General features: G+C 46.0%; 1 protein-coding gene across 4 annotated transcripts in view; it reads left to right on the forward strand.

Moving 5' to 3' along the window:
• The window catches only part of Arhgef3 (Rho guanine nucleotide exchange factor 3), a 292328-nt gene that overhangs the window by 119992 nt on the left and 149059 nt on the right, over window positions 1-23277 (forward strand). For 2 of the 4 annotated variants that reach the window (XR_007979160.1, XM_052189950.1), the window contains exon 1: window positions 8856-8997. The exons of the other annotated variants lie outside the window; for them this stretch is intronic. Coding sequence is in view for 1 of the 2 variants with exons in the window: in XM_052189950.1 (XP_052045910.1) it covers window positions 8947-8997 (51 nt within the window). In the remaining variant the exon portion in view is untranslated. Of the gene's footprint in view, window positions 1-8855; window positions 8998-23277 lie in introns of those variants that run through there. 4 annotated transcript variants of the gene reach the window in all.

The following is a 23277-nucleotide window of genomic DNA, read 5'->3' on the forward strand; positions in this document are numbered from 1 at the left end:
AAGGCATTTCCCCTGGGGAGAGCCTGAAAATTGTCCCCTGCTTCTTCAGGCTGCCAACTTCTTCTTCAAGAACATTAAGTGTTGTTTGCTGGTCTGTATCCCGTCTGGCTGACTGTAAACTCTTCCGAGGTGTTCATGCACGCCCACCCTTGGGGCCTTATTTCTCCTCACTGGGGAAAGCTAGGCCCATCTTTGCCCAAATCATCTCTGGCGAGGCATGTGGGTTGCTAGACTGAATGCTGGCAGGGGAGGAAGGTGTCAGTGTGTGTGTGTGTGTGTGTGTGTGTGTGTGTGTGTGTGTGAGAGAGAGAGAGAGAGAGAGAGAGAGAGAGAGAGAGAGAGAGAGAGAGGAGAGGAGAGGAGGCTGCAATCTGGAGTACCAGGTTCAAAGTTCCACCACCTGTGACGTAATTGGTCTTCGTTCACCCGGTGTCTGTGGGAGCACTGTTGTGAGAAGCCCATGATGCAAATCCAAGTTAAAGTTTTTGTTCATCAAGCCCAGCTCTTGGGGCAAACTCCTTTGACCTTTCGGAGCCTAAAGAGTGTCTGTAACCTCTATGCAAGCCCAGAGTAGCAAGGAATCAAAGGAACTTCACCTGTCAGTCTGGGAAGTGGAAAGCCCTCAGGCAGTGGTGTTTGCTCCTGTTATTTGAAAGGAATTAATCACGCGGTGTGGTAAGTTCTGGGAAGGAAATCAACAGGTATCTTGACCATGGCCGGAGAGCTGGGGTGTGGAGCAAAGCCCTTTGGACAGCCTGGTCAGGAGGGTTCTTCCAGGAGCTGCTCTTCCACAGTGAGGAGGAGGCTGTGCTGGGATGAGCTGGGGTGGAGTTTCCTGGAGAGGAATACCAGGTGCAAAGACCCCGAGACAGGAAGGAGCCTGATGAGAAACAGAACTTGTGACCTCAGATGGGGGGTGGGGGTGGGGAAGGAAGGCAGAAGCAGATAAAGTCCGGGAGGAATAAGAGACCACCTGATACAGGGCATAAGGTCAGGAGGCAGCATAAATATGAGAGAAGCCATTCAATTCTGGAGCTCAGAACTATTCTGTGCACTTAATATCTGGGCTGCCACACAGACCTACCTTAGCAAGAGATGTAGTTCAGTTAAATAGAAAGTGAATTCACAGTGGCTCCAGGAGACTGGGAAGGATCGGGAAATCAGGAACAGGCCCAGATAACACCAACAATTGTGCTAAGGACACTTCTGCTGCTGTCTCCGGGTGGGGAAGATGCTACTTTTCTATCACCGGCCTTGACAGTGTTCCCCTATTACCCACACACAGTTAGCTCTGCAGTGTCCTGGCTGCCTAGCCGCTCAGCTCCTGACGTAGGCCTCGGATGGCAGTACCTAATTGGCTGAGCCTGCCTAGTACTCTGGTGCTCTGGCTTCAAGGAAGGCTGGGAAATGAGTGGGCAGTGTTGGTCTTCTTTAGTAGGACTTGGACTCTGGTTTCTGAGCTGGGGACTCCCCAGGCCCAGGAAGGGAGTTCAACTGTAGGACACCGCCCCCCCCCCCCACGCACACACACACACATGCTTAGCTGTTAGAGATGTCCCAGGCCTTGCCGGTCAACCTGGAAACACGTGGCCTCTCAAGTGTGCACTCAGTGTGTGGTGGTGCTCTGAGAGAAGCTTTGGCTGCTTTCTTCCTGGCCAGTGATAATTTAAAAAACAGCCCTGAAGTTGGAGGCAACCAATTTCTCTCTGGGATGAGAGGTCAGGCACTGTGTTTTGAAAACTCCGTTCAGGGTGTGCAGGTGTATGGTGCTTGGGTAACGTGTTTCCCTGTGTTTATCACAGATCTGCATTCCTGATGGAAATGCCCTGGCTATTGTCAGTCCCATAATTGGTTCTTGTTACGGCTCCATGGGCTGTATTGTCTATCTGCAGTTCTTCGGCAGAGTTTATTGTTTATGTATGTGGTCTCCAGGAAGCTGCATTCGGAAATGTCTGCCTCAGCAGGAAGTCTCTCTTAAAGAGGCCGTGTCCTGGGAGAGGTCTGCCTAGGAGCAGGTGCGGGTCTTCCAGTAAGGACTTCACTGTCCCTTGTGTGGACACAAAGCCCTTTCCCAGCATCCCATCGGTTTGCTGTTGCCTGGTGTCTGGGTGACTCTTTTACGAGTCTGATTGAAGGAGGCGAAAGTAGCGATTTTTATTCTTCAGATGCACCCCATCCCACATTTAAAAAGGAGAAGAGAGAAGTACTTTACTGTTGGACTACCAGAGTGCATCACGGAGACAGAGTGCATCTTAATGTCTTGGTATCTTCTTGAGGTGTCTTTGTAGAATTCTTGAACTCTTTCGATGGACACAGTGATGAATAAATATGGGCACCCCGGAGGTTGAGGCAGGAGAATTGCAAGTTCAAAGCCATCCTGGGCTATCACATCAGACCCCCACCACAAACAAGCAAATCAGAAACAAACAGAATTTAAAAGAGAATAAAAATGTCTTCACTTTGAAAAGAATGAAAAATATTTTTAAAAAAATTAACAGAGATATTTGAACCTATACAAAAATAGAATGTGACGACCCCCCCCCCCCCGTGTCCTTAAACCTTTTTGCTGTGCCTTCACACGCATCAGTCAGTGTCCTGTAGGCCTTCCTACAAGTTGTTGAGGAAGGAAGGCATCATTACATGTGTTGTCCACATGAGAAAACTCAGGGTGTAGCAGTGAAGTGACTTACCAAGCAGTTATGTGGCCCAGCCTAAACTCTTCTTACTGCTGTATTCCTAGCCTGGTCAGGTGGTTGTAGCCAGAGTTACCATAGGGAGGGAGGGGCTGAGGAGATGGCTCAGCAGGTAAAGGCCCTTCATAGGGAGTCTGATTTATGAACCCACATGAAGAAAGGAGAGAACTGATTGCCAAGGAACACACACACACTCTCTCTCTCTCTCTCTCTCACACACACACACACACAGGAAATGTCCTGTTTTAAGTATAACTGAAATAAAGGAGAAACTTTGTAATAAAAAGGATTTTTGCTTTTGTTACATAGTTTAATCCAGACCATTAAAATGCAGAGTTGTTTTTCTGATCTAAGCAAATTGCTTCTTAAAAATCCTCCTGGTTATTATTCAGTGTAAGCTTCAAAAACACCATCCCCACCCCCATGTTCAGACTTTCCGTTCCTAACTTGATTTGGCAGTAGACTGACAAATAGTAAATCTCGTTTCCAAGTAAGGAAGTTCTCTGGCTGATAGTGATCAGCTCGTCACTTGTGTAAACCTTTTCTCTTCCAAAGAATTGAGCAGAGGTCAGTAACCCGCACGAGTTTCACTTTTAACGGGCAGGCTAACCAGGAGGACTGGACGGGCCTTGGAGGAACTGCATGAAGGAGGCTCGTGTTCGAAGACATAAATCAAGAGTGGCTTTGCAAAAGCTCCGCACTTGCTAGTGTTTGTAGAGCAGTTCGCTGGGCATCTGTATTAGTTCCGGGGTGCTGCGACCGAATTGGACAGAGACAACTTAAGGCAGGGGAGATTTTGGTTTTGGTTTCAGTGGGTTCCAGCCCCTCGTGGTAATGACCGTACAGAAGAATCACCCAGTCGGTGGCAGTGGGAGCACGTGATAGGCCTTTCTGGTGGACCCGGAAGCAGAGAGACTAGGGGAAGGGGAGGATTGGTTGGGATAACTCTGAAGCCCCACCCCCTTCCCTAGTGGTCTAGGTTCTGCAACCTCCCAAAATAGATCCAAGCTCAAACCATGAGCCTGTGGGGGATGTTTCAGACTCAAGCCATAACAGTATCAATCGCCAAATAATGCGAGGTATTTTATTATAAAGGTTCCGATTTGTTTAGAGAGGAAAAAAATGCAGCATACAAATAATCGCTCAGAGCAAAACTGGCAAGATAAACCCAGAAGATTAGGCAGGTTAGCAGTCTGTAAGGATCCCGTGTCAAAGCACCATTTATTTTTAGTTCTTGGGTTGAAACCGTAGATGAAGAGTTTCTTATTTATTTCTTCTTGACCTTGGGTAGCCAGGTCTGTTCCCACATACTTTCCATTTATTTTGTAATTTTGTTGGGCTGAGGCACTGAGCAAGGTTTGGTCTGAATCACTTAAGTCACCTATATCCAGTTGGTCCTGACTTGGATGGCATCTGGAGGCCTCCCCCCACCCCGCCATTACTCATAGTGATGCAGGGGGAGTAGCTGTCCAAGTTCTGTTTACAGCAGTAAAGAGTACATACAGAGACATTCAGTGAAAGGATCTGACCACAAGTAAACACCCAGGCTCGTGTTCTCAAGTCCTTAATTCTCACTGGCTCGATGTGGTGATGTCCCTCTGCCAGGATGACACCGCCACAGACACTTGTGGTTCATCCCTCCGACCATGGCATAAAAACTTGGTTTCTTCTTGTTGTACCCGAATTTGGCCACCATCTCAGAAACCTAAGGTCTGTGCAATACTTTTCCGGTGTTGGGATGTTGGTTAAATCAATGGTAATAGTTTTATATTTCGGTCATGACTAACATCCCATTTCTACACTGACCATGTTATGCCCCCCTTTATGATTCATCGTGCAGAATTGTGGGAACTTCTGACTAACCTCAGGTGGACAGAAACATCCCAAGGCTGTCTTCTGGTGGTGTCTCATATGCAAATAAGAGATTACAGAATGCAATGAATTTCAAATGGAAGAATCACTATAATTTACTAAGTTTCTTTTCTTGTCACCTCCCTTCCTTCTTTTCTTCCCCCCCCCCCCCACCTGTTCCTCCACCCCATCAGAGTCTTGTTCAGGAGACCATGCAGTCCTTAAATGCAAGATACCTCCTCCCCAGAGTGCCGCGGTAACAGACATGTGTTACCACATATATTTGCTGCCTTTTTTGTTTATTTATTATTTATCATCTTGTGTGTGTGTGTGTGTGTTTGAAAGTCAGAGGATACTTTCAGAAGTCTGTTCTCAGTTTCCATTTTGGTGAGGCAGAGCCTCTTTTGTCATCTCTAGTGTACTTGTACTCCAGGCTGGTTGACCCTCAAGTTTCTGGGCAATTCTCCTGTTTCTACTTCCTATCTCTCAGTAAGAGTGCTAGGATTTAAGATGTGTAGCACCACACACATTTTTCACATGGGTTCTGGGGATCAAATTCGGGTCATCAGGCTTTGGCCACAAGTGGTTTTACCCACTAAGCCTTCTCACCAGTCCATTTTTCACTTCTAGTAAAGATAGAATTTTACTGAATTGTGCAATGAAGTCCTCACAGCCCTAGTCAATCTATTGCTTATGATACCTTTGGAGGAAACTGCCTGCTGCTCCTCATCAGAAGATGCTGTCGGCTGCAGAAGAGTCACACAAGGGAAGCAGCCTTTGTCCCCATGATACCAAGAAGTGTGGTGGTAGTGTCTCAGCTAGAAGTCTAGTTATTGAACAGGCGTGGGAGACAGCCACCAGTGTCTGCACAGAAAATGCCTTGTGGTAGATTCCCATGTTGAAACAAACGAATCAACACCTCAAGGTGAAGGAAAACAGCAAACCACAAGAACCTGTACCTCCACAACTTCATGGTTTTATTTTTTTAATTTCTCTCTACTCTGTAAAGATTGAACCACTATAAAGTAGGGCTTTGAAAGGAAGATTCCCCTCCCCCCTAGGAGGTAGCTGAAAGGTTCCTTTGTCGACATTCCTTGTCTTTTCCAGTGTTTTTGCTTCAGTGAGTCAGATTTCTGAATATTGAAAAAGTAGTTTTCTAGATGGCTCTTGGATGGTGACAGGTGAAGGGGCAGGAAGTGTGTGGGTGTGTGTATGTGTGTGTACATGTGTGCATGTGGTATGTGTGTACATGTGTGTATGGTATATATGTATGTGAGTGTATACATGTGGTATATGTGTGCATGTATGTGTATGTATGTGTATGTATGTGTGTGAGCACACGCTGTATGTGTTCTACTAAAGGATTCTTCCAGACTGACCTGTACCATGTGCCTTGTGGTAGTTTCCCATGTTTAAACAAACGAATCAATACCTCAAAGTGAAGGAAAACAGCAAACCACAAGAGCCTGTACCTCCACAACTTCATGGTTTTGTTTTTTTAATTTCTCTCTAATCTGTAAAGATTTACCTTGAACAACTATAAAGTAGGGCTTTGAAAGGAGGATCCCCTGTGCTAAAGGGAAGCTTACATTCCCCCTTTTTTGAGTTCTTTTGCTGTTGTTGTTGTTTAAAAACTTCAAAGTGAAATATCATAATAAAATTAAGGCCTTCTTAACAGAGTTGTAATGATCATATAAATAAAAAAAATACATGGTAAGGGCTCATGCTAAAGCGTCAACAGTCAGCAGTCAGAGGGTAACATCACAGGAATCAGGGTTCACATGCACGCACGTCCCCCACAAGCACACTGTTACCCTGAGTTAAGTGTCCAGCATTGGCAGTGCTGAGAGCGGACGACCTTAAAGTAACATTTCCAACCCGTCTTTCACGTTCGCACAGTGCCCAAGGTCAGGGGATGATGGAGCAGTGCAGAAGAATCCTCCAGCAAGACGCTGAAAACACGTTATGGCAGGGGAAGAGGCCCTTCCCGAAGGCCCAAGTGTGGATGAGTCTGGCTCCGTCTGGCTTTAACCCCCATTCCTTCTGGTAAAGGGGGTGTGGCAGGGCCTTTGGAAAGATGCATTTTGCTTTCTACTTTATATCTTCTGTTCAGCTTGGCTGTGTTACAATGATGTATTACTTGTAAAAATTGAGAAACATATCTGAGTCCCTGTAGCCCCTCAGTGTCACGAAGCAAAAACTCCAGCTCCTTTATGAGCTCATGTGCTGCAGTTCAAAATGAAAGCTGCCTGTTCCTCTCACAGCGCTGTCTTCACAGACCCATTTTGTTCCTGGAGTTCCTACTCCTGTCAGAGCGGGAGCAGCTGCAGAGGAAATGGCTGTGCACTGGCCTTTCTGTGCCCCTGTCCCTGCCAGGGCATCTGTAGGCTTCCTTCCCTCTCTCCTTCCTTCCTCCTCGAATACTACCTGCTTTAGGGCCTAGTCAGGTTCACCTGTTCCTAGAAATGCCGTAGCCCGCTCCTTTGGGTCTCCGTCCTCTTCCCCATTCTCAGTAGCTGGAAGTTTGATTGAGTCAGCCTAGGTTAGTTGATGTGAGTAGTCCATCCCTCCACCGACATGAACTAAACCAGAGTATGCTCTGTCAGACCACATTTCCCTTGGATGTCCACCAGGGTAAGGCTGGTCTTGGTGATTGGAGCTCTTGGAAGTGGCTTTCTGCCAGGCTTAAAGAATGTTCCAGGGCTTCTCAGAGGGCTACTATTCATTCTTTATCTGGGCTGCCACCTGAGATGGTTGTTGAGGGGCTGTGCAAATGTGTGGTTGTTCCTGAGTGGATTTAGAGCAAAAATCCTTCGTGTGAGGTGTTAGGCTTGGGGAAGGTGGACCATCTATCCGACGCCACCATTTGGTGGACACATATTTCTGAGTGTGGCCTGGGTACCAGCCCTGAGTGACTCATTCTTGTCTTACAGACAGGAGTACTTTGAGTGATTTCACTTCCTTCTTTCTTTAAACAAGTGCAACTACTCATTCTCCCCAGAGTAAGAGGGCCTGTCAGAGCCACCTGGGCACAGCCCAGTGCTTGTGTGTTTCTCAAGCCCCCGGGGTTCCACATTTCCCTGCTATGGCCTGATTTTTCTGTTTTTGTCTGTTTTTTTGTTGTTGTTGTTTTGTTTTTTTTGGTTTTTTTGTTTTTGTCCAGTGCACACTTTCTAGATGTCTGTGTTCCTCTCCCTTAACTTGTAGAGAGCTCTTCTAAAACTTTTGGGGGGGCTCAATTAATGTGTGTGTGTGTGTGTGTGTTGTGTATGTATTTCCTGGCAGCATGGATGGTGCTAGCCTTTCTCATAATCACTGAAGTTAAACCAGTGTCTTGTCCAAATGAACCAGTTCTCTATGCTGGTCCCCTGACCTTATGCTAGGATGAGAATGATGAGTGAGTACTTGTCAAAATCTGTGCATTTGAGAGAAAGCGTCAGGAAAGCTTGGCCTGCATCTTTGTGGTTAAACGTTACATTTACAAAGATCTTAATGAATAAATTCTGCCCTGTTGGGACTTTAAAAAAAAATCCGAGAGCTTCACGGGAGCTAGGTCTCCTTGGGCTTGAGACCAACAGCCCAGTATAGAGTGACCGAGGCAGTTTACTGTGTTCTCCAGACAGTGTAGGTCACTGTGATACTGTCTACTTTACCTAAGGGAGTATAGATCTTGTAAAAAGCAGGGAACTGGGTGTGCATCCCACTGAGACAGACCGCCAGTTCACAAATGAGAAATGCTAGCCCCGAGTTAGCCATGAGAAGAACAGGAAGAAAAACCAAAAGGAAGGTTTTTCAGAAGTAGCTATTTTTAAGAGGCACTGGAGAGAAGATGCCAGATTTGCTCAAGTAAAAAGAAAGCAGCGGATGGGTGTGTGGGTACTCTTAAGTCGTAGTTCTCTGTGGGCTCTGTGTCTTCGGCAGGATGCGAGGTTCAAAGGAGACCATTGATTTCTTTGTACCCAAAGCTAGCCTGCCCGTATCCCTCCTAGTGATGCTTCCCCTATTTCTCTCTATTTCACTCAAGTGTTTAAATATATAGAGCTCCACATGGGAGGCAGTGCAGCCCAAAGGCTGCTGGGACATCCCACACGTCTCTAGGTAGGGACCCAGTAAGCACAGGTCGCTTCTAAATGACTGGAGATGGGCCCGTTTTTTTTGAATGCCAAAGCCAAGAGTGCTCGAAAGAGCAGCTGTAACCGGCAAGGAAACTACCGGACGGATGGAGGGGAGCCCTGGGCCGGAGCTCTCAGCTTCTGACACTTGTAACGGATGGCCCCTGTCACTTCCTGTCATGCAACTTAAGTGGTGGGGAGGAGTTCCCTCAGGGAAACCATGCTCACACAGCTCAGAGCCTCCTGTCCACCAGGCTCTGCTGCACTTAGCAGCCAGGGAGTTGGGGTGGATGAGGTCGGAGCGTCCCATGGTGTGGTGCTGTTTCTTTCTCCGTGCACAGGTAAGTTCCTGGTTGTTCCGGAGCAGGGGGATGGGTGCTCTCAGCTCTCACCCAAGCCTCCACTGGGTGTCAGACCCTGAGGTGTGGGAGGGTGTGGAGGTCTTGTCATTACCCAATTTGATAGGCTGTGAGCTGCTATTAAAAGGCAACAAGCAAGCAAACAACAACAAAAGCCCTGGATGATGAAGGCAGGGTCCTGTCTCTCTTTAGACTTGAATCAAGAAGTTGTGTGCGGTAATTAGGACAGCAGCCTGCCGTGTGTGTGTGTGTGTGTGTGTGTGTGTGTGTGTGTGTGTGCCTGTGCACACACACTAAGTAGCATTGCATCACTGCCATCCCCTCTTAAGCAGCTATGATTGGTTGAAAGCAAGTAGAGGGCTGGTCACCCTCTGGTTTATGATGCTAACGTTTCGATTTTTACAAGAGACCCATGTCAACTCCTGGGAAGATGGAGAGAGAGAGAAGGACGCACCTACTCTCTCTTCTGGTGGTTTTATCTCTGGGTTGGCTTCCAGGGTTATCTTCTCTTCTCTGGACTGGGAACTGGCTAAACTCAGTTTGGAAGCTCATTAAATTTGAATCTTGTAGGGTTCCCTAAGGTAACTCTGGTGTTTAGGTGGTACTCATCACTGGACAGATGAAGCCAGACTGGCGCAAGTGGAGACTCCAGGTTCTCCTTCAGTGTGCTGGAAGGCAGCTCAGATTGTTTGGGAGTGAGCGGCAGCAAACAGTTTGTTTTCTGGGTTGAAGGATGGTTAAGAGTCCCAAAGCTTCCTCTCCCGTGTCTTTTGATGATTTGTTTGGGATATGTGTAGATGTTTTAGAGGGGCCAAAACTTCCTTTAAAGGAAAACCCCTCACTTGTTCCAGCTTCGCCAGAATGACATCCTCAGACAAATAAGTGCAGTCCTGGGAGATAGCAGCTAGCATTCTGCTTTCTATCTGGACAGTGTGTGCATGTGTGTATTTGTGTGTGTACATGTGTACATGTGTGTGTTGTGTGTTTGCATGTGTATATATGTGCATTTGTGTATTATGTATGTATGCATGTGTCTGTGAACATGTGTGTCTCTGTATATATGTGCGTGTCTTTGTATATATGTGTGTGTGTCTGTGAGAATGCATGTGTGTATATATATGTGTGAGTCTGTGAGTATGTATGTGTGTATATATGTGTGTATTTGTGTATATATATATATATATATATATATGTCTGTGTTTGTGTGTGTGCATGTGCATCACTGTGTCTCTGTGTGTATCTTTGCGTGTATCTTTGCGTGTGTGTGTGTGTGTGTGTGTGTGTGTGTGTGTGTGTGTATGTGTGTGTGTGTGTGTGGTCAACATCAGGTCTTTCTTAATCACTAACCACTTTTTCAAGGTTAGTATTCACTATTATTGTGTGTGTAAACAGCATGCATGGAGGCAGAGGTGCACAGCTCACATGTGGAGGCAGAAAGACAACTTTATGGAGCTGATTCTTTGTATTTCTTTGTTGACTCTGGGCATCAAAATCAGGTCACCAGGCTTGTCCTCTGAGCTATCTCACTCACGCCCTACCAATGGTATCTCTTTTGAGACATGGTCTCTCACAGACCTGGAACTGGCCAGTTTGAGTACAGTGTTTGGCCAGCAAACCCCAAAGCTCCTCCAGTCACTGCTTCCCCATCTCCGTGACTACAGGCATGGGTGGCACCATGCCGAGGATTTACGGGGTGATGGGGACTCAAACTCAGGCCCACTTCTCCAATGGCTTTACTGCCTGAGTCATCTTCCTGTGATTTTGACTGCTCTGAGGACTTGGCAAGTTGAGTCAAACAAGGTTTCTCTTCTTGTTACTGACTTGTTTCAGACAACATCCTCAGGGTTAATCGATGATCTAAGTAACATGTGTCAGAATTGTCTCCCTTGAGGCTGAGGCACACCCGTTCATCCCTCACCGAGCCCTGGGTTACTTACAGGTTTTAGCATTATGATCAGTGCCATTATAACCATGAATGTACAGATATATCTTTGAAACCCCCCTTTCACTTTCTCAGGGTCTGTACCCCAAAGTGCAATCGCTGGGTCATAATTGCAGGTGTTCCAGGAGACACTGTAGTTCCCACAGCATCTGGAATTTTCTCCATCTTGCCTGAAGCATGCAAGGATCCCAGTCTCTCTACATCCTTACCGACACTTATTAGTTTCTATTTTTATTTTTGTTATGTGTTTCTTTTTGTGTTTATCTAATACTGGTGATATGGATGTTTTCATATACATTGTTGGCCATTTGTACATCTACAGAGAATCAGCTCAAGTTTGGTGCCTTTTTTTGAATCAGGGTGTTTGATCTTTGTTGTTGAATTTAGGAATTCTTTTTGTATTCTAGATATTTATCCCTTATTATATATAACGATGTGTTGATATTTTCTCCCATATTGTGGTTTCTTTTTAATTCTACTGATATTATATAAACACGTATTTTTAATCCTGTCACAGAACTTGGGTAATTTCACTCTCCTCCAGCTCACTAAACCAGCTACTTGCTTGCTTAATGAAGAATAATTTTTGAGCCTTTGAGATGCAGGGATTGACATTTAAAGGTGTTACATATAAACGATATTAACACAATGAAATAACTGTAGAATGGGCAATAGTGCTAACATTACTAGCTTATGAGGTTACTATAGCCCTGGAGGGATTAGCTACTATTGGCAGAGTGGGTGCAGAAATGCCATCCTTAGCCACTAGGCAGCAGGTGGTAGCCATGCTGGGGCCCTGCTCAGTTTCCTGCCGTGTACAGTGTCTGAAGGACTTTCTCTTCGGTGCTTTGTCAACTTGTCCATTTTGGTGGTTTGGTGGGGTTCAATGACCTGAGGACGACCATTCCTGACAAGTCACTTTCCCTGCGGCTCTGTTTACTCATCTGTCAAATGTCATTTGTTTCCAAACTCATTTCCGCTCTGATGTGAAATCTGAGGCATGCAGATATGTTTTATCAAAGTTAAAACTAGTTTTTATGTTTATCTCAGTTAAGTATCTTTAAAACCAGGTGGTGGTGGTGCATGCGTTTAATCTCAGCACTCTGGAGGCAGGGGCAGATAGATCACTGAGTTCAAGGCCTACAAAGCAGAGTTCCAGGACAGCCAAGGCAACTTGAAAAACAAACAAACAAACAAACAAATAAACAAAAAGGTGTTTTTAGGATATCTACTTGAATCTAAATGTAATAGGCTAGGTGATTGCTTTTGGAAATTCTATGGAATACATTTTGATAATTTTGATTTCTTATCTCTGACAGTTTCCTGAAAAGGCTCTGGAGAAGTTGTGGTCATCAATGGGAGGAAGAGGAGGGAGGAGCCCTTTAAAGAATTTATTAACTTAGCTTAGTTCTGATCAAAGTAGTTGTACATCTGTGAAGAGCCAGGGGCCAGTGGAGTATGAAGGTTAAGGCTTTGGTACCAGACTGGTGTGGGTTTGAGTCCCAGCATTGCCTCACTAGCTGTGTGTTATGATCCCTCTCTGAATCTGATTTCTGTGATGTGAAATGGAAATAATAATGTCCACCTTTTGGGGTTATCCTGAGAAACAACTGAAATAGTTCATGACATGCCAAGCAGGGCAGCACGCAGCCAATGTCACCAGATCCCATGTAGCATTAGCTAGGATGTGTGAGTGGCTATCAGAGAAGTGACAGATTTTTTTAAAAGATTTATTTTATGAGTACACTGTGGCTCTCATCAGACACAACAGAAGAGGGCATCGGATCCCATTGCAGTTGGTTGTGAGCCACCATGTGGTTGCTGGGAATTGAACTCAGGACCTCTGGAAGAGCAGTCAAGTGAGCTTAACTGCTGAGCCCTCTTTCCAGCCCCAAAGTGACAGATTTTGCGCTGGGTCTCAGTGCAGAGTCTGAGAAGCAATACAAGGATCTGCAGTATGCAAGGACTTGGTGGCAGCTGGCCTCTAAGGGCCCGGAGCCCTGAGGTAAATGCCACCTTGGCTTGTTTTTGTGGAGGGGCGAGGCAGCATATTCTGTGTCCCTCTCCTAGCCTTCCCAGGAGGACTGGGCATGGGGGCCGCAGGAGGAGAAGGACATTCAGAGCCCGTACTGTGAGAGCCTTTCCGATAGAGCACTCAACCGTGTGACTCACGAGGGGCACAGTAAGGGTGGTGACCACCACTGTCTGCTGGGACAGAAACAATGGGTGGCTCTAGGACCTAAATATAGACGGTATGGATGTCACTTAGGGAAACACGTTCCCGGTGCTGGCTGGGTGGGCGGCTTTCTCAGGAAGAGCTCAGGAAGCAGGTTCTGGCTCTGATCCTTGCTCTGTCCATCCTGGTCTCTAAATAACATTATCCATGCCCTGGCTTCTCTGCAGTGGGCCTGCCTTAGCACTCTGTCTAGCTCTTTTCCCCATCTCTTCCCTGCCAGTTTCAACAGCTTCTCCCTCACCTCCAAAAGGTCCCCACTTATCCCCTACCATTGGTTCTTGTGTTCCCTCACTCCTTCTGGTCTGGCAGAACAGAGCACAGTGTAGGAATCTGGAGTTTGGGAGTCCTCAGGTTTCAGACCGTGCAGTTAACATTGGGTGCTGCTAACTTTCCTGCCCCACCCCCCACCCCCACCTCTCCTTTAAAGTCAGTAGAATGATAGCTGTTAAGATAGTGGTTCCTCCGAGCCGCAGAGATGGCTCAACCGTTAATAGCATTGGCTGCTCTTCCAGAAGACCGGCTCTCACACCCGCATGGTGACTCACCACCCTCTGTAACTCCAGTTCCAGAGGCTCCAACACCCTTTTCTAGACTCCACAGGTATTGCATGCATGTGGTGCATGGGACTATATGTAGGCAACAAATCTATACACATAAAGTATATATAGCTAAATGAGAATCTGGATCCTGGAGTGGACACCTTGACTTCAAATACCTACTACTCCGCACATTGTGGACTGTGCAAGTTTCTTCTCTTGGGCCTCAGTTGCCTCACCTGCCGACTGGGCACGAGGATTAGGCCTATTTTGTGGATTATATAAAGTTAGTAAGATCAGTCTGAAGCCTTTCAAACACAGAGCAAGCCCCCAGGACCCATGACTGACCTTGAGGAAAGAGAAACTTGAACTGGCTTCATGTCCCTCCAAAGCCACCCTTGTTTTCCCGCATCTGAACATGACCAGGACAGTAATTTTTCACATACTGTTTTTTTTTTGTTGTTGTTGTTGTTTTGCCTTTTAGTTTTCTGTTTTACTTTCTTCTTAAACTTTACCTTTGTCATATGACTTAATAGTTCTGAGTCACAGCTCAGCCATTTCTTTGCTAAGAAACATGATGATAGAGATAGGTATACTCCTTGTGCTCCATGGTGATTCTACAACACTCTGGGATCCATGTCATTCGCTTCAGTGGCCTCCCAACTTCTGAGGTCCAGGTTGTTCCCTGCCGTGGGGAAGAGCTCAGAAGCACGCTGGCTGCCACCTCTTGCTCTGTCCACCTGCATTCTGAATAACTTCACCCCTCTTCTGACTTCTCTTCGTGCCTAGTGTGGTCATCTCAGCAAGCTGTTTGGCCCATCTCCTTACCTCTTCAATGCTGGTCCTGTCGGTCTCCTTCCTTTCCTTCCACAGGCCTCAACCTGTCCCCCCTGACGCTGACTGTGATTCCTGACTCTGCTTACTTCATGGGAACGAACAGTCACCCCAGTTCTGATCCATCAGCCCCACCCCCATGCTCCTTGAGAATCAGCTTGGTTTGCTTGTGCCAGGTGCTCAGATGACCAAATGTTCATCTTTGTGGCCTCTGCCATTTTCTTTGAATGAAGCCATTACCAGCGTGGAGAGGAAGCAACAAGAAAGCCACAAAATGACCCAGTTCGTAAAACCTCATCTTCGTGAGACGTGAGAGAGGTCAGGGTCACTCTCGTTCATTTTATGAGTAACAGCCCATTCCCAAACTCTGAGGCAGAGAGACACAATTTTTGTTTTGTTTTTTGTTTTGTTTTTCGAGACAGGCCCTGGCTGTCCTGGAACTCACTCTGTAGACCAGGCTGGTCTCGAACTCAGAGATCTGCCTGCCTCTACCTCCCAAGTGCTGGGATTAAAGGCGTGTGCCACCACTGCCCGGTGAGAGACACAATTTTTATTCTCCTCCTCGCAGGCAGGCTGGCTAGGAGTCTGCTCTGTGAGAGGTTGCATATGGATTCTTCTCCTGTCCAGAGGAGCAAGCAGAGATTTTCTACATCGTTTAAGGTCTATCCTGGTCTCCTTTCCAACTGTTTTAACAAAATGCCCTGAGAAAAGCAACATGGGGAGGGAACATTCATTCTTGCTCACAGCTCCGGCAATGGCCCATGACTGCAGGAAAATCAAGGTGGCGGGGACTTGAAACAGCTAGTCACATCCACAGTCCAAACAACAGAGAAAATGCATACGTGCTTGCATTCACCTTACTTTCTCCTTTGTAATACAGTCCTGGACCCAAGCCCAGAGGATGGTGCTGCTCACAGTGGGCTATATCTTCCTACCTGTTGCTGAAATCAAGACAGTCTCCCAGTAGACATACCACAGGTCAACCTGATTTAGTGAGACCATCAATGAAGCGATTCTAGATTGTATCAAGTTGATGAGTAAAATTGGCCTTCCCAATGTGTAAGCCTGGAATTGTCCCTTCCACCCACACTCTATTGGCCAGAGTAAATCACAGGCCCCAGCTGAGGGATCACAGATATTGTTGCTGAGCCTACATGTATTGATCTCTGTGTAGAGCTTTCTGCTATATTGGGATGAGGATAAAGGACGCGGAAGATGAGAGTATCTAACCAAAGTCTGACATGTCTTAGACCTCAGTAAGTACGTGACAGATCCCAGTCTGTGGGGACTTGTTGAGACCTGACTAGTGATGATCATTTCTCAGGATGTGCTCCACTTACTCCTCCATGTTCCTGTTGGGCAGATACAGAGATGCCAAGCAGAATGGCCTGCTTATAAAATCCTGATGCAAGAAAGGAGTGATTGGCCAAGTTCTGGTATCAGGGACACAGGTTGGGAGAAGGGGGTTGTGACTTGTCCCAGTGTCAGGAGCACAGAGGCACATGGGAGAGAGACAGGGTTTGCTCCTGGACAACTTGGGTGCAGAATTGCCAGGCATGTGTTAGAGGCTGTTTTGGGGGTGTTAACTCTTCAAATACAAATTTTACAAGGTCCTCAGCCTGCCACAGTCTCTCTAAATCACAAGCCCTCTGTCCCCCATAAGGCCCCATGCACCCTTGGGTGTTTTCACAGAAAATTGTATACAATTATGAGCATTTCCACCCTGAGGGAAGGGCTCCCTCCACTCCAGTGATTCAACCACCACTCTCTTTCCTTCTGTCTCTGAGGAAATCTATCCAGAGGAAGAGAAGGTATTTTAGGAGTCAGTGCTGAGGTCAGGTTCAGAGTCCAACTTATATCAACTGCCTGGGGGTGTTTTCCAAATGAGGCAGGCAATGAAGATGAATGGGGTTGGTGAGACTTCATTTGTACAGAAGGTCCAGACTCACCCATTGAAAGAGGTAGGAAAACTCCTCTCACCAAATCTTATTTGACTGGTTACAGATAGGTTAGTTCCCTTGCCCAAAGCACACAGATAACACCAACAACAACAATAAATGCTTTCCCCAAGTATATGATTTATCCTTAAATGGAATTAGATCTTAATTTTTTTTTACAAATGTGTGTGTGTGTAATTAATGTGTGTGCATGTGCACTTGTATACACACATGGTGCGTGTAGGGACATCAGAGGACAGACAATTTTTGGGAATTAATGCTCTTCTTCCGCCATGTGGATCCTGGAGCGTAAACTCCGGTTTCCAAGGCTAGGCCGCAAGGGTTAACTTGCTGAGCCATTTAGCCATTCCATGAAGTTAGATCTTTCTGTCCTTTTAGAGCACAGTGCCTGACCTACAACGGTCAGCTTCAGGGGAAATGCTCCAAAAATGAATTTTTTTTTGTCCTTTCCTTTCCCAAGTCAAAGGCACAGATAACAGAGGCATGTGCTGTCTCTCAACTGCACAGCCATTAGCCATCATGTTGTAAGAACCTTAGGGTAGGGCCTGTCTCCTCCTTCTCTGGTTTCTGCTTTTCCTCTGTCTCTCTATGTCCTCACCTGGAGTGGTACACAGAGCCTGCTGAGTTGGGACCCATGTGGAAGCCAGTTTAAGCCCAGGGTGAGGGTGGAGATGGGATGAAGCAGTGGTGGACTGCTCTGCAGAGTCCTGGAGATCACATCTGGAACCTTCTTGGGTTCCTTTTGAAGACCCTTCACTTTGTTTTCTGGTGGATTGTTCTCCCAAGCACCAGGAAGTCCGTTCCTGCCAGCGCCAGCAGTCAGCCTCCCGTGGCCACCAAGGTGGGGAGGGTGCCTGCTTGTTGCTGGCTTAATTCTTGGCCAGCAGAATCCTGTGGCCCTTTCTTTTTTCCTTTCTCAGCTCAGCCTGTCTTACCGGGACAGGGGGGAGCATAGAAGAAAAGGATTCTAAGAGTGAGTTTTACTTCACAGTCATATAGATTGCAGTAATTCCTCTGAAAAGGCAGACATGCTACTGAACCACATGTCCCTGGGTGTGCTGTTCACAGTGGCACAGAAACAACACAGACTCCACGTGTAATTCTACACTTTCTAGTAGCCAGGTTAAAAGAAGTAAAAACAAAAAGAAACTAATTTTCATAATATTAACTCAATATACCTAAATAGTAGCATTTCAATATATTAATTGCTATCTAATTATATTTTTAAAATATATATTAAAAATTTAAAAATATTTTAAAAAATACACCTTATTTATTATGTAACTTATATAATTATATATTAATATATTGGTTATATAATTTTATAATTGTTTTATATAATGTATTTATTATATACAATAGTTTATATATATATATTTAACACTGTCTTTCAAATATACAGGTCAACTGAGACTAGCCACATTTCAAATGTCTGGTCAGTACACATGGGCCCCAGTAGCTAATCCAGGTTTAGTGTAGGACCACCTGGAGAACCTGTCTTGTCTCACATGGAGGGCAGTAGCCACAGGTGTGGCACTGACCATTTGAAATCTGCTAGTGCACCCGAGGAGCTGGGCTCAGTTCTTGCTTCGTTGTACTGGATTAAATCATAGATCTGAATGGCTGCATGTACTTCCTGGCTACTGTACAGTACAGCAGAACTCTAGAGGTCTCACCTCGGAAGGAAGAATGTCAATTTACACCTGACCAAACTCTCACTTCTCACTTTGAGCCTTGGTGGGGATTCTAAATATAGGTAACACTTGTGGATCAGTGTGGCAGGCAGGCCCATACCTGGCAGCAGGAGTGGGAATTGCAGTGGACTCTTCCAGGACAGTCTAGCTAAGCACTTAGCCTGGGTATTACTGCTACAGTCTGTCTTGCACAGGGACTGATCATGGAGAACATCTTCTGTGTCCACAAACATGTTAGCTAATGCAGACTTCAGTGAGTAAGTGCATTAGAAATATGCTTTGGGCATATTTCTATTGGGCAGGGCATGGTAGCGCAGGCCTTTAATCCCAGCACTCAGGAGACAAGAAGCATATGGATCTCTGAGTTTGAGGCCAGTCTGGTCTACAAAGTGAGTTCCAGGATAGCCAAGGCATAGAGAAACCGTATCTCAACACCTACGTGTGTGTGTGTGTGTGTGTGTGTGTGTGTGTGTGTGTGTGTATGATTTGCAGCTACTGTGGAGATGAAGCCATTTGTGTTGGCTTGATTTTTTTTGGCATAGAAGGTTTTTAAGATACAGCAGAAGGGTTACCGTCATCATGCTTGAATCTTTATGTTGAGGCGACTCTGGAAGATTTTGGAAGGAACTTTTTGCAGAGGTTGTCTCTCAGGAGAGAACAGGACAGCTGAGGTAGGAGAGAGGTGTCCCTGTCATTGAACGCTATGTATTATAACTTAATCCCATGCATTTGGCCAAGCAGTAAGGCTCACACTTGTAATCACAGAGGCAGAAGATTAGGCAATCAAGAGTTCAAGGCCAGCCTAGACTACATGAAACCATGTCTCACCCTTTCCCCTTGGGTGAGTGGGGACCCGGAAAAAAAAAAAGCCCCAACACCCCAGTGCATTTGAATTACCTATCAAAAAAATATCTAAAAATATAAAAGGAGAAAACTGAGTGACTCAGGGAGAGTTTCTAAACTAGGACGTGCAGACTGAGTCAGAAAAGATGCGCGGGAGGCCTGGCTGGAGGAAGGCTGGGGCTAAGGCACGAGCGTGTGGTAGGTTCCATGATAAGTCATAGGTGTCGCTGTAGACACCCAGTGGTGACAGATTTTAGACACAAGCCTGATTGGGCAGATGGCAGATTGAAGTCTATGAGTCATAGGTGGTCGGAAGGAAGTAGAAGCAACATGCTTGTAACTGTGAGGATGACAGCTCTTCAGGACAGTGAGAAACTCGGCTCTGAGGACCCCCTAGGGACCACCAAGCCCTAGAGTGGTGGCTCTCAACCTTCCTCGTGCTGCGGCCCTAGATATAGTAAATTATTCTGTTGCTACTTGATAACTGTAATCTTGCTACTGTTATGAATCATACTGTACATATCTGATATGCAGGATATCTGATATATAACCCCTGTGACAAGGTCATTCAACACCCCCACCCCCACCTACACACAAAGGCGTCCTGACCCACAGGTTAAGAACCCCTGCCCTGGAGGAAGTAGCTCAGGGTTAATTATGAAGCAGGCTTTCTTCCTGCCTGCTGGCCAGAATGAAACGCTCCAGCAGATGAACAGGAGCAGGTCTGTGAATCCAGCATCTTTTTACAGGCCAGGCAGAAAGGAGAGTTGGTCTCTGAGTGTAGTGTGTCTCCCTAAAGGTGGGATGCTGTGTTGCTGGCCACACATCTGCAACCTTACTGGAAGCTGAGGGCACCCCCAGCATCTCTGGTCCGCTTTCAGTTTTATGTGAGAGACTCTGCCTCTCCACTTTTGTATGGCCTGACAGATTTGCCAATCTGCAGGCATGAGTGACATCCTGTTTTAACCCCTTCCCTCCAGTACCTCACCTGTCTATGTCTAAATGAAACTTGTGTGTGTGTGTGTGTGTGTATGCATGCATGCATGCATACACACACACATGCACACACACACACACACACACACATCAAGAAATAAGTTTTCTATTCTGGTTCCCTGGATGAGGAATATAATATTGAGATACTATATTTCTTTTAGTTGGAAACTTCTCTGTGAGCTGGTCTTAGATGCTTGTAGGCCATTCCTAAAGAATAAATCATGCCTTATCTATTGCCCAACATGAGCTTGGGGAAAGGCCCAGCCTGAGGCATTGGGGCTTCTGTGAGCCTGAAGCCAGGGTCCTCTTCACCAACCTGCAGCCAGTGTATCCTGACTGGAACCTACTCCAAGCAAACTCCTGTGCTTGGTTTATTCTATGCTAGTTGTCTAGAAACATCATCACTCCATACTCTCTCTCTCTCTCTCTCTCTCTCTCTCTCTCTCTCTCTCTCTCTCTCTCTTCTTTTCTGAGACAGGGTTTCTCTGTATAGCCCTGTATAGTTCCAGGCTGTCTGAGAACTCACTCTGTAGACCAGGCTGGTCTTGAACTCATAAAATCCGCCTGCCTCTGCCTTCCAAGTGCTGGGATTAAAGGTGCATGCCATGACTGCCTGGCTGTGTTTTCTCTGCTCTGCTTCCTGCAAATTTAGAGCCCATCTTGTGTGAAGCATCCTTGTGTCTCTTCACCAACACAAGCAGGGTTCTGGAAGTTTCCAATATCCACATGAAAGCTTGTGGGTGTGGCTGCAAAGCCTCTCCACCAGTTCTACTGTAAAGAGATGTCCCTTTTGTGGTCTGGTCAGTACACATCTGCCCACCCACACCCACACCCCCACACTCACACCGCTGGTAGAAGGGTTATTGTTATCAGCAATTTTGAGGTAAGTGGAGATCCTCAGGCTTTTCTTGAAAGCTTTCTAGTCCTCCTTGCCGCTCCTCTCCCAGCCAACAGTGTCCTTGGCCACGTGCCATCACATGACAAGGAGACGCTAGAGGTCATCTGGTTCAAGTCCCTGAACCGAGAGATGGAGAAATTGATCCAGAGCGATGGCAAACTGGCTAACATTATATGGCTAGGGTGCCAGTCTTAAAAAAAAAAATGGGTCACAACCCATGCAATAGTTGTTCACTGATTGTTTTATTTTACAATTTATATATCAGGCAAGAAAAAGAGAACATCATGAGGCTGGAGAGATGGCTCAGCAGTTAAGAGCACTGAATGCTCTTCCAGAGGTCCCGAGTTCAAATCCCAGCAAACATATGGTGGCTCACAGCCATCTGTAATGGAATCCAATGCCCTCTCCTGGTGTGTCTGAAGAGAGCAACAATGCATTCACATATATAAAATAAAGAAATCCTTTTTTAAAAAGATAACATCATTGTGACTTATAAATGTCTGAAGCACAGGCTTCAGAAAATTGTGTTACAATAAAGGTGGAGGAATATCTGGATGGAAGGAACTGTCTCCTTTTGAATAAACATTTCATATATGCAGATGATTACAACTTAGAAAGTCTTTGAACTTCTCATTTGGAAGTTTCTCATCATCTCAGTATCTGTTAAAATACGTCCAAGTGTGGGCATTGCTTGGTTCTGACGGTACATAGCATTGTGAGCCAGGACTTAAAATTTCAACAGGAAGAAGATGGGCGTGTCCTCTTCAGGAGCCAGGAAGCAGAGCGAGCAGCCCTGGCTCCCTGCTGGTCCTGCAGAGCTAACCTCACTCCCTCCTCCCAAAGGAAGAAGGAAGAAGGTTGAAGGCAGATAAGTGTCCATCCTCGAACAAAGCTTGGCTACTGCTTGGGGCTAATGCTCCCAAGTACTCCCATTTCCTGTGGCTAAAGTTAGGTCTATTAGATATGAGTATCATTTGTAATCCATGACTGGGCAGACAAGGAAAGGAGGAGGCCCCATTCAGCCATCCCAGGGGAGAAGGCCAGAGGGAGGTGTGCATCTGTGCTTGTCAGGGGTGACAAAATGCATGGGCAGTTACCAGTAACTGTGGTGATTTACAAAATGTTGTTGGTGCCATGAAAATGAATCACCTTAGCTACAGCCTTTAACATTGAGCCGGGCAAAATTATGTTCTACAAAACAACACAGGCTTCCCCTGATTATTTGTCTTTAACTGAAAGTTTATATTACTAAGATAAACAAAAAACCAGTATTCTTGCCATAAATAGAATGTTACTATTAAGGTAAATAAATATTCCCAAACAATGTTACTAAACTTCAGTTAGATGCTGCGGCCTGAGCTTCTTTGTGCCCAGGATTGCGATAAGGGTGGTAAACATTATCAGGAGGCAGCCTTGGTTTGGGTCTTTCTCCTGGATGGATTCGGAATGGCACTGGCTTGAGGACTACTGAGTGAAGGGTATTGTAGCAGGTTCTGAATTATTGTAACATAGGAAATGTCAGAGGTCATCTGGTCCAATGCACTGAGCTTACACTGAATGAAACTCATCTGCAGAGACATCACCCATGTGGCACATGCCACTCCAGATATCTTCCTCTTCAATGTCTCCTGTGGATGTTGTCATCTTGAATGTCTACTTGAGAGAGTTCCCATCTAAGGCAGCTGACATCCCAAGGAGCTCCCTCTTGTCAGTGAAAGGAGGCATTGTATTTAGCAACCCTACCTCCTCGCTCCTAGTGGAGACCTTTGGACTGTGTTCTACAGACTCTCAGGGGGTCTCCTAGTTGGACAGACTCTGGCTAGCCATGGCTGTAACCCCCCCCCCAGTGGCTGAAAATGGGGGAAGGGCTCACTGTGCCCACAAACTCAGGGCGTTGTTTCTTCAGTGGCCATGTCGTGTCCTGGCAAGGTTCTGTAAAACTCAAAGACTGATTCTAGTGGCTTCAGAGAACTGAATCGCCCAGTGCTCCCTTTACTTCAAAGTCCTCCCCAGTATGTTTCATCCTCAATTATGAAACCAAGGCCTAGAATGTGCAAAACCAGAGCCTGATCACACAGCATCTAATCTATTCTCTAGGAAATTAATGTTTTTCTAAGATTAGATTTGGGGTGGGGGTAGGGATGGTGTAGAACTTCTCCGGAAGTGAACCGCATGACCACAAAAGGATAGATACAGAGCTGTAAGGTTTCTCTTTTAAAAAGTTAAATGCCAAGTCATCCTGGTGTCAAGGTACTACTTAAAATTTAAAGCCTATAATATCCCCTAATTTTAATGATAGAAACACAAGATGAGGGGCCAGGGAAA

Source organism: Apodemus sylvaticus, chromosome 8 (genome assembly GCF_947179515.1).
Source record: "Apodemus sylvaticus chromosome 8, mApoSyl1.1, whole genome shotgun sequence".
Classification (NCBI taxonomy): Eukaryota; Metazoa; Chordata; class Mammalia; order Rodentia; family Muridae; genus Apodemus; species Apodemus sylvaticus.